The sequence below is a fragment of the Volvox carteri genome, assembly GCF_000143455.1.
Source record: "Volvox carteri f. nagariensis unplaced genomic scaffold VOLCAscaffold_60, whole genome shotgun sequence".
Classification (NCBI taxonomy): Eukaryota; Viridiplantae; Chlorophyta; class Chlorophyceae; order Chlamydomonadales; family Volvocaceae; genus Volvox; species Volvox carteri.
Window position 1 is genome coordinate 189821 of NW_003307603.1, and position 10778 is coordinate 200598.

Genomic DNA, 10778 nt, shown 5'->3' on the forward strand with positions numbered 1-10778 from the left:
CGCAGCTTTACACCCGGGGCCAGCTCCGTGGGGTCGTTCTGGAGGTCCGCACCCGGGGGGGGAGGAGCCGACGGGCTAGCGTTAGTGCTGGGTGGGGAGGCCCCGGGGACTTCAGGAAAGTGGGGGGGAGCGCCGCGGACAGGGCCCGCAGGAAAGAGGTCACCAGAGGCCGGATGGGCGCACGGAGCAGCTTTCCCCTTAGTCCCCCGGGGGAAGTGCCTTTTCGGCTTCACGGATCATTTGTAAAAGGCCATCATGTACCATGCATGATGTATTATGCGTACACACAAAAATCTTTTACACGTTTCACGACAAGGTGTAAGGTGCGATAATATTTATATATGAGGTATACGCATAATACACGATACGTGGCACGTGTTATGTTACTGCTTCCACGCCTTCGCGTTCGGCGGTTCGCGTCACCTGTTTTAAGTCTCCTCATGGGGGTCTCAGTTCCCCCCAGGATTAAACTGCTCAAATAGATTCCAAACAAACACGCACCAGGCAGAGAGCTATCCGCATATCATTCCCCCGCCAATTCCTGCGAGCTTCGCGGCTTGGATCATCTCAAAACATGTGGGTTAACACACACACACACACGCGCGGTTCGTGGGTAGCGGCCCGGTCTCTTACTTTTGCCAGCTGTCTCCCCCCCACGAAGGTGCCGTGCGTTGAGCCCATGTCGGTGACCAGCCAGGTGCCGCGGGCGCCGTGGAAGGCGGCGGTGGCGTGCTGGCGGCTGATGGAGGGGTGGTCCAAAACCACATCCGCCAGCGCATCCACGCGGCCAAACACCGTCACAATCTGGATCCCGGGATTACGTGCGCGCGGGGTTGGGGTGGGGGAGCGGAGGATGGAGTGAAGTGGGAGTGGAGATGGAAGAAGACGGGATCCGGAGAGGGGAGATCACCATGACAATGATTTGGGGCGGGATCATTTCAGATGATTGCGTACGTCCATTTGCATGTTGTATGTATGTATGTATGTATGTATGTATGTATGTATGTATGTATGTATGTATGGTCATAGAAACTAGGTTGTACCGAATGTATGTACGTCCGTTTGTATGTATGTCTGTATGTGGAAAGTCCCCTAGACCTACCCCACCTTGGCGAGCGGGGCTTCCTGTATGACCTGACCGTCCTTGTAGACCAGGAGACGGGAGCCCGCGGGCGGTTCCACGGCCCAGTCCGGAACCGGGCACTTGGGGGGCCCTGAGGCCGCGGGAATGGACTGCACGGGAGGCAGCGGAGCGGCTTCGGCGAGTGCGCCGGCCAGTTTGGGTGGCGGCATCAACCGGGTCGCCTCCGCTTTGCGTTGTTCCTGCGGTCAGCCAGGCATAGGGACGCTGAACTTGGGCAATTGCTGCATGGCGCGTGGAAAGGAGATCGACTGGGGCTATGCTTTGTTGGTGTTGAGGGGTTGGGGTTAATGTGTGTTTGAGGGGTTAGGGTTAAGGTTTTTTTACGGGAGCGACCCATTCCACTGGGCCCCGGTTGGAACGCACCCGCTTAGATTGCACCACCTCAATTTTCCCAAACGTCTGGGCATTTTCGGTACCCAAAGTTCCTGCATAGAGTCGTCACGCGGTCACGCGCAGAGGGCCATGGCACCTGAGCTGCTTATGGGAACTCTTCGTAAAGGCGGATAACGTTTCTGCGAACGGTTACTAGCACGTAACAACCTTGAGACTGGACGAAGCCGGCCAGCCCCAACCTCGCGACACGTCCTTGAGTGCTCCGCGACCGGGCCGATATATCATCGTCCGCGTCAATCCATCTATCCATTTCTGTGATTCTAATTCATGTGCAGAAATGCTAATAAATACCTGCTAAATTTTAATGTATTCGTATCCGTTGCACGTCCTTTTTTGTTGTACTTGAGCTGTCACTGAGAGTCCTTTGCATAACCTGGTCCTACCCTAATTCCACCAAAAGCTGTGCATATGTGTACAATTGATGAGGTGTTAGGTGTACGATCCAGACTTGGGCAAAGTTCTGTGTCTATCCTCAAAGTACTGTTGACGGCCTTTACAAAGCGACAAAAAATTTCTCACGAGGTTTGCTGCTGTTACAGAGGAATTACTACCTGCTAGAACGGAAATGGCACCTTTCAGACCTGAGGAGGTGCGGAGGTACTCCACGGACAGCTCGGTCTTGCTGCAAGCTCACGCAGCACTAGCGCCCCACAGGTCACCTTACCATCTCGCTTTCTATGTAAGACGGCACATCTTGTGGCTATCCTCACAGTACTCTTCGATGTGGAAGCTGTCGTTGGTAACATGCAAATTGCTGCGACGGACTCGCTATTTGACACCCGAAAGAAACAGTGAGTGACAGCTCCTTTTAATTTTAAAGACCTTGACCTTGCCTGTTTACATGACTTCATGGCTTCGGAACGTCGGAACACAGTCCATAACCCTACCCCTACCCGGGGCGTTATTTTCAGGATCACTGGGTTATGCTACGCCGCCATCGGCTGCTTCGCCGTGGACTATGTTTCTCTGTTCCTGGGGATATCCATGTTTTTTCCAGTAGTCATGGGCCTAAACATACTTGCACACTTCGTGGGCACGATTCTGGTCGTCCTCTTCTACACAGACGTGAGTTGGCGGTTCACACGGTTGAACTTTTGATCCATACAAGCCCAAAGCTAGGATTTGGAGTCCTCGGAGCTTTTGGCTAGAAGTAGCTTTCCTCCGCTGCTTTGCATGAAATTCTCTTATCTTTAGGAAAAATCGTTTGCTGCTCAACGCACCCTAACCCTGACCTTCGTACACGCAGAACTGGAACTACGATTCATTCGCGGCATTCTTCGCAATCTTCAATGTCCTTCCAATGATACTAGAGTTGTTCATACTGGTGTTTGTGACAAGGTTCTCCTTTTTGAAATACTAAGTCAACACAAGGCCGCCTGGATGGGGCGTGAGCGGAGGTACCTAGGGGAAGGGAACAACCTGGCAGGGGGCGTGCGCGGCCTATGCTGCCGACCACGTAGCATCTGCGGTGTGGCAGAGGGTTTTACGGTTGTCATAGGCGACGCAACGGGGAATATCTGTATTTTCCACGCCCGGACGGCGCGGAGATTTCACGTCCTTCGGTGCGCGACGGCGTGCAAGCCATGGCGTGTTGTGTGACGGGGGAGCTACATGCGAATGAGGCAATAACGAATGTGATATATATGTCGCTGGTAGCGATTCAAGGGCCTGGGTTTATGCATTCTGGCCATGAGCTGTGCCGTTGTGCTCGGCAAACCGTTTCAGAGTTGGCCCCGGGGACAGCGTACGAGCTGTGAAAATGACACGATATCCTTGCAGGATGGTGGTGGGCCAAGCTATGCCCGCTAGAGGGCGTTGTTTTGGCTTGTAAACTGAGAGCCTGGGAAGCTTTTGGTTCCCGTTGAAGGTTCAACTATATCTCGCCGTACGTCCAACTTCCTATCATGTCACGGTGCAACAGATTTATCGGTTAGGTAACGACTTAACATCATCGATCGGGCTAATCTGGATTGGTTGCGGGCACTTTTCGTGTTATTTAACTAGGTTTAGTTTAACACAGCGGATTCGTATTGGGAGCAATGGCAGAACAGGGAGCAAACTTGGAACACCGGCCGTCAAAACGAGCAAAAAATATCACAGCGCTCCAAGCCATAGGCCCGGACCTTCAAGCCGAAGCGCTACTAAAATATAGCCTGAAGCTACCGCAGAGCTTCACGCCAGGTGCCATACAAGCTAACCGAGTTGCATTACGGGTGCGCCACACAGCAGAACGAGCTTGGCTCTGAAGCCAGCAGGGGAAAATTATTGGAGTCATCCCGATCTGGTTGGGTTTCCTGTATGTTAGATGCGATTTTAGAACAGGACGGTTAACAGCCCATGCACTGACAAACTCACGTAGCATCTGCCTGGAATACAGGTCGTGGGAGACCGCTGCTTAGCCTATGTCGCAAACGCTCAACACGTATATGAGGTAAGAGGTTGCGGCTCGGCTCCCGTTCGCCTGTGGAGTTGGGCATCGCTTGTGCTTCAAGCCTCCTTTCCCCACAACTTCCCCCGGGCTTTGCATTTTGTTTAGTATCATTTCCTTCCACATCACCTCCTAATTCCCCTTATCCAACAACGCGCCTCACGTCGGATCCAGGTGTCTCTGGACCTGGCGGCAACGTGTTCGCCCTCGTGGGAGGGTGTAGACCAGGGCAAGGAAGGCGTTCTAATACCCCGCAGCGCACAGGTGGGTTTGGAACAGCCCGCGAAGGTGGGGACGGGGTTTCGGAGGTAGAACAGACTCCAGAAGTAAATTGAGAGGTATGCAGGACGGGCAAGGGCCCTTTCCAGGCACTGCGTTGCGCCTTCGCACATGTTGCATCTGTCTAGGAAAGGCGCGGCGGCCTGAGATACAGCGGCATGGCAGCCTGAATCGCGGCAGACGACAGAGGATTAAAGCAGGGACAGGAACAGGGGGCAGGTTCGGAGGCGATGGAGAGACGAAGACAGGAAAACAGGATATACCTAAACGTTGCCGTGTGTGTCCAGACACAGGACACGTGCGTGGACGGCATGGACAACTCAATACATCAAAACTTACGCAACCTCATGACGGTACGGCACAAAACACATGCAGGTTGGCCACGTTCGTCAGCTGGAGCTCCTGTCGCACATGCCAGCGGAGGTGCAAGGACTGTACGCCGGCGTTCACGGTACGGCATAACGGGGGTTGCGCTGGAGCTGGGGAGCACTCGCCGTTCCTGCTCCTGCTGCCGTCTCTTGATCTCCTGTTGTGTCCCGTACTGGGCCCCATCTCCTAGAGAGACCCCTACCCCCATCCTGTTGTTTCCTTGACGCCTGCACACGGCTCCGTCCGCACCCTCCGCCTTCAGGGCAACACCACATCCTGGCGGCGGTGGACGCGGTGGGCAACACCCGGGTGCTGGCTGAACCTCTTACGCAGGGTCCGGGTCCGGGTCCTGGCGGGCAGCCTGGGGCCCAGGAGCAGGACAGCGAGGAGGGTGGTGGTGGTGCGTCCGCGTGGCGGGGCCTACTGACCCTCGAACCATCCTACAGAGGGTGAGGTACAGTGAGTCCCTTGCCGGGGCCAACCAACCCAACCTTGACCCACCTGACCCACCTGCATCCCCGTCTCGTGCTTTGGCACGATTTACCAATCCGCCAGCCAGCCAGCCAGCCAGCCAGCCATCTAGTCACCCACCTCCATGTTCGGGTCGTTTCCTCTCTGTCCCACGTCATTCGCTCGCTCCAGGGAATGCGGCTGGACGGGCCTGGCAGTCCGCTCGCCTGGGGAGGTGGCGGCAGGGGGAGGTGGAGGTGGAGGTGCGCAGCAAGACGGTGTCTACCCCTCCTGTGGCCCGATGTTGGAGGTGGCGGTTGCCCGGCAGCGGCTGCGTGACGTGGGGGTGTACCGGGACGGCGCCAGGCTGCGGACTCTGCATACCATTCAGGTCGGGATGCAAGATGCGAAACGACGTGGGGACGAAACGGATGGTGCCATTCGTGGTGTATTCGTCGTGGCATCCTGGCGGCATGATGTGGCGTCGTGGGCCATGATTTACGTTAATTAGCACTCAATGCGCCAGCCTGTGTGCAAGCGTCCCGTGTTCTTTCTGTGTTGGCTCCGCCTAAGAGGACTTCCTCGAGGGCTCCTCCCGGCTGTGGCTTGAGTATTTGTTGTATGTGCCCCACTGCAGTGCCCCACTGCGCTGACCTACCTGGGCACCGGGGCCCCTTGGAGCGGCTGTGGTGAGGCTGTCGACGGACTGCTGGCCGTCGCTGAGGAGCACCAGGCAGGCAGGGGGAAGGGGGCAGGGGGGAGGGGGGAGGGGACAGGGGGTTGACCGAGGGGAACACACGAACCTGGGCGCGGGCGCGGAGGGAAGGGGGAAGGGGAGTGGGACCGGGCGGGGGTGGGGGCGGTGGGTCCTGTCGGGATGGACGGGCGGGGGTGGTACACTAGGGTGTGGCAAAAGGGAACAAAAGCCGGTGAAATCTCCCTTCACCTGGCGACCCCTTCTTGGGGGTGTTGAGGGATGTTTCGGGGGGGGGGCGTGTGCGGGGTTTGTGGCGTGGGGGCACAGGGGAGCGGACCTCAAGCGGGCCTACCTGCTGATGGCTCACGACCACGACACTTCAAGGTAGCGCCAGGGTCTTCTCACGGCTCGTCCTGCGGCTGGATGGAGGCCAGGGCGCAGGGGCCAAGGGCTGTCGCACCTAGCTGTAGTGATGATTCGGGACGAAAAGTGGTTTGGCTCCTTTCGGCTAGCCTCGCGTACGGGAATCCGCGAGACTCCAGCTGGTGCCGTACCTGACTCACCGCACCCCGTCCGCACCTGATCACTCTCTCCCTGCCTGACCCACCCCATACTGCTAGCAGGTTTCACTGTGGGATGTACGGCAGGGCGAGCGTGGTGGTTGCGTGCAGCGGATAGGTGTGTACGGCGGAGGGTTCCCTATTTACAGCCTCTGTTGGCTGTCCGCCGCCGTTACCGGCAGCGGCGGCGGCGGCGGCGGCGGCACGGCCATTACCGCCGCTACGGGACGGCCGCGGCAGCAGCAGCATCACCATCAGGGGCCAGGTGGTGGTGTGTTGGGGCCGGCCGGTGCGGGCCTGCTGGCGGCGGCGGGCGGCGAGCGATCTGTGGTGGTGCTGGAGCCTCGAAAGTGAGCTGCGTGTAGTTGTTGGTTGTGGTGCTGGTGGCGATATGGATCAGGAAAAGAACCATCGTGGAGGGACGAGCCGGGGAGGCGGACTCTCCTCCTGGAGCCAGAGGCCGGTCCTTAGGAGCAGCAGCAGCAGCAGCTTCTTCTCTCTGTCCCTCCTTCAAATTTGGCCTCTCTCCCCGTCCCCCCTCCAGCCGCTATCTCACAGGGACCTAGCAGACACGACTAAGGAGACATTAGCCGTTACACGTATTCGGGAGATCCGCGACCTACCACCGAAAGCCCCTTTGCCTAGGCGTAAACGTGTGAATCTGAGGTACTGTTACCGATAAACAACAGAGACTTATAAAGGCTTGGAAAGCCTATCCCAAAGGACGAGAGCTATCAGTACGCTAGAACCTAATAGCCATTATGACGGGCCTCCCGAGACAGGTCCAAAGCTGTTGGTCCAAAGCTGTTACTCAGTCTAACATGCGACCTCAGACCGGCCACAGCTGTTACTCACGACAGCCTGACAAGTTACCCAAGCAGGCCACAGGGCGACACGGCAACCCTTCGCATCAACACGCCCCCTCGTGTCGCACTAGGGGCCTTACTACAAATTGTTAGCACCGACGAGCTAGCTCGGCCACCAAGTCCGCGGTCCAGGCCGACTGCTCACCACTCAACAAACACAAACGCAGCTTGCCAGCCTTCAGCCTGATGGCTATGCGGTCTGGTGCTGCTGTTCAAACACAAACAGGGAAAACAGTGCCGTACAGCACCATACGCACTGCCTACGGCGCCCCTTCGGGCATTGACCTGCCCATTCGGGCGCCTGCTCACGCACCCTCAGCACCCCCCTAAAGCCTAGCTCAAAACAATTCCTCAAAGCCCTCAGCACTCCTCCTCTGGCGATCTAAGTGACGCCCAGCGCTGTGCGGCAGCGCACGAACTTGACCTCGCCCAGTGCCTTGGTTAGGATGTCAGCCACCATGTCGTCGGTGGTGCAATAGCTGAGCTTCACCTCACCACGCGCGACCCTCTCGCGCAGGATGTGATGGTGCACGTCGATGTGCTGGGAGCGCACCGACGTGATGGGGTTGTTGCCGAGGCTGAGCGCGCCTTGCGAATCCAGCTGGACGTTGACAGCACCCGGGGAAAGGTCCAGATCGCTCGCCAGCTTGCGCAGCCACAACGCCTCGCGCACGGCTGCTGCTGCGGCCTGGTATTCGGCTTCCACGGAGGAGGCAGCTACGGTGCGCTGCAACTGACTGCTCCAGCTGACCGCCGCGCCACCGAGCAAGAAAGCGTAGCCAGTGGTGGACCGGCGGGTGGTTGGGTCGCCGGCCCAGTCTGCATCGCTGTACCCACAGAAATTGCTGGCGTCGCCACAGTAACGTAGACCAAGCGCCCGAGTGCCAGAGACGTAACGCAGCACACCCAGAGCGAGCCCCATGTGCGCTTTGGTGGGGGCGGACATGTGCCGCGCCAGCATGCTCAGAGCGTGTGCGATGTCTGGGCGTGTGCTGGTAGCGAGGTAGTTTAGTTCTCCCACCAGCGCGCGGTAGCCACTGCTGTCCGTCAATATCGGCTGGGTGTCACTGGCTGGCAGAACCCGTGTACCCTGGGGTAGCGGGGTGGCACGTGGCTTGGCGTTCTCCAGGCTGTGGCGCTGAAGCAGCTGCTCCACGTAACACTGCTGCGTGAGCATGATGCTGCGGTTGCGGCGGTCCTGGACGATCTCCATGCCGAGGTAGTAGCGCGCCTCTCCAAGGTCTCGTACAGCGAAGCAACCAGCTATGGCCGCCTTGGCGGCCGCAACCAACTGCGGGTTGTCCGCCGCCACCAGCATGTCATCAACGTGCACGAGCACATCGATTGAGCCATCGGACCCCCGCTTGACGAATAGCGCGGGGTCGGACGCAGACGGTTCATAGCCTAGCTTGCCCAGCTCCGCTGCTAGCTTCTCGTACCAGCAACGTGGGGCTTGCTTGAGGCCGTAAACAGACTTTAACAGCCGGCACGCCTGTGACGGGTCGCCGTTGCTGTAACCTGGGGGCTGTCGCATCCACAGCTCCTCTGCCAGGTCACCGTTCAAGAAGGCCGTCTTGACGTCCATCTGATGGACCGTCATACCTCTGGCAGCTGCCACAGCTAGAAGTGCCCGCAGGGAGGCTGCACGCGTAGTGGGCGCAAACAGCTCTCCATAGTCTATGCCCGCTCGCTGTTCAAAGCCTTTCACCACTAAACGCGACTTGTAGCGTACCTCACCGCCTGGCTCCTGTTTGATTTTGTAGACCCAGCGGCAGTCCAGGATGCGTGCACCGGGTGGCGGCGTGCCCAACTCCCAGGTCTTGTTGGAGAGCTGCGACAGAATCTCGTCATCCATCGAAGTTCTCCACTTGTCCGCTTGCGGACTCGCCACCGCTTCCTCATAACTGCGCGGCTCCTGCACCGTGCTGTTGCCTCCGCCGCCCGCATTGCCGTCGCCTGCCTCAGCATAATTTGTGCTTCCCGACGCTTTGTTAAGCAGCGGTGGACTGCCCAAATCTCCGCCGCCGCCGCTGCTGTTGTTGGCTGGGCAGACCGTGGCCAGCGGCGGGTGAAGAGGTTGCCGTTGGCTGCGTGTGTTGGGGCGGGGGGGGGGCGCTGGGTTCACTGGGGGCGATGCAACCACTGGAGGTGGCGGTGTGGCGGGCTGTGTAGAGCCGCCGACGGGGTCGCCGCTGCCAGGACGGGCGGGGCCAGCGCCGAAGGAGGTGCCCGCCCGTTGAGACGCCAGGCCGCGGAGGTCATCATCGAAGGTGACGTCGCTGCTAACAGTCACCTTACCGTCGACGAGGACGCGGTGGGCGGCCGTGCCGCGCTCCGGTCCTAGGTAGGTTCCCGCCTCTGCGCGGGGACCGAGCTTAACCTGCTGGCTGGTTGGGACGCGGACGTATGCCAGGCAGCCGAATGTGTGCAGGTGACTGACGTCGGGGGTGACGACATGATAAGTTGCCCACGGCGTAGCCTCCCGGCCCTGAGAGGGGGAAACATTGCGCAGGAGGTTGGCGTATAGCACAGCTTCCGACCAAAAGCTGTCCGGGAGCGCGGCATCGTACAGCATAGCCTGCACACGGTCGAGGAGCGTGCGATTGAGTGCGATTGAGCCGCTCCGCTGCACCGTTCTGCTCCGGAGTGTACGGCGCCGAGTGGGTATGCGCAGTGCCGCGCTGGTGTAGCCACTGTGCCAGCTGCTCGGCGACAAACTCGCCACCGTTATCACTATGAAGGGTGCGGACCCGTGCACCGTTCGGGTTGCGAGCCTCCAGCTGTGTCACCATGTCCTGCAGCGCTTCGCCCACTTGGTTCTTGCTAACCAGTGTGCGAACGGCAGACAGACCGGAGGCACCGTCCAGCAGCGTTAGCAAGTAGCGAGCCCCTCCTCGGCCCGTGGTCGGCATGGGCCCGCACAGGTCAGAGTGTACGACCTCCAGGACATGCTGAGGCCGGTTACCGCGGCTGACGTGAGCTGTAGCTGTAGTCTTCGCTGTGACACAGGCTTCGCAGACACCCTCTGCCGCCTGACGCAGCGCCGCGGGAGTGACCCGTGGTCCATGTACCAGCTGCTTGGTGATAAGCTGCTCCAACGCCCGGTAACCAAGGTGGCCGAACTGGCGGTGCAGGCGCTGTGCTGCTGCGAGTTCGGCGGCTGAGCACTCAAGGGCGCCCAGCTGCCCTTGGCCGTTGCTGGCGCCGTTCGACTGGTCTCCGCCGGTGTCACTGCTGCCGGCGCCGTTCGGCTGGTCCCCGCCGGCGTCACTGCTGCTGGCGCCGGCGGCAAATCTGCTAGCGCTGGTACCTCCGCCGGCTCTGTCTTCCGCAGCGCCGAGCGCACTGACGGCGCGTTTGGTCGGCGCCGCATGCACGGGGCACGGGGCACGGGGCACGATGCACGGGGCTCATAACCTGTTGGTGAGACGCTATCTCACAGGGACCTAGCAGACACGACTAAGGAGACATTAGCCGTTACACGTATTCGGGAAATCCGCGACCTACCACCGAAAGCCCCTTTGCCTAGGCGTAAACGTGTGAATCTGAGGTACTGTTACCGATAAACAACAGAGACTTATAAAGGCTTGGA

The 10778-nt window shown here is 59.3% G+C and overlaps 3 protein-coding genes across 3 annotated transcripts in view; 2 read left to right on the forward strand and 1 right to left on the reverse strand.

Annotated features, from left to right (window-relative positions):
• The window catches only part of VOLCADRAFT_121513 (uncharacterized protein), a gene marked incomplete at its 3' end in the record, with an annotated part of 3247 nt that extends 1469 nt beyond the window's left edge, over positions 1 to 1778 (reverse strand). Inside the window, exons 1-4 of the mRNA XM_002956363.1 lie at positions 1685 to 1778; positions 1508 to 1569; positions 1108 to 1323; positions 634 to 804 (exon numbers count right to left, since the gene is read on the reverse strand). Of these exons, the coding sequence (XP_002956409.1) occupies positions 634 to 804; positions 1108 to 1293 (357 nt within the window). The 5' untranslated portion in view covers positions 1294 to 1323; positions 1508 to 1569; positions 1685 to 1778. The remainder of the gene's footprint in view (positions 1 to 633; positions 805 to 1107; positions 1324 to 1507; positions 1570 to 1684) is intronic.
• Positions 1779 to 2281: 503 nt separating this feature from the next.
• On the forward strand, positions 2282 to 2897 carry VOLCADRAFT_97338 (uncharacterized protein; the record flags this gene model as incomplete). The annotated part of the gene is made up of 3 exons (XM_002956304.1): positions 2282 to 2328; positions 2449 to 2602; positions 2784 to 2897. The coding sequence occupies 3 exons, from the start codon at positions 2282 to 2284 to the stop codon at positions 2895 to 2897; spliced, it is 315 nt and encodes a 104-aa protein (XP_002956350.1).
• A 679-nt stretch (positions 2898 to 3576) lies between these two features.
• Positions 3577 to 10778, forward strand: part of VOLCADRAFT_97339 (uncharacterized protein) — a gene marked incomplete at both ends in the record, with an annotated part of 10701 nt that continues 3499 nt past the window's right edge. The window contains 8 exons of the mRNA XM_002956305.1: positions 3577 to 3750; positions 4140 to 4229; positions 4620 to 4695; positions 4876 to 5013; positions 5256 to 5326; positions 5374 to 5454; positions 6384 to 6670; positions 6879 to 6986. Of these exons, the coding sequence (XP_002956351.1) occupies positions 3577 to 3750; positions 4140 to 4229; positions 4620 to 4695; positions 4876 to 5013; positions 5256 to 5326; positions 5374 to 5454; positions 6384 to 6670; positions 6879 to 6986 (1025 nt within the window). The remainder of the gene's footprint in view (positions 3751 to 4139; positions 4230 to 4619; positions 4696 to 4875; positions 5014 to 5255; positions 5327 to 5373; positions 5455 to 6383; positions 6671 to 6878; positions 6987 to 10778) is intronic.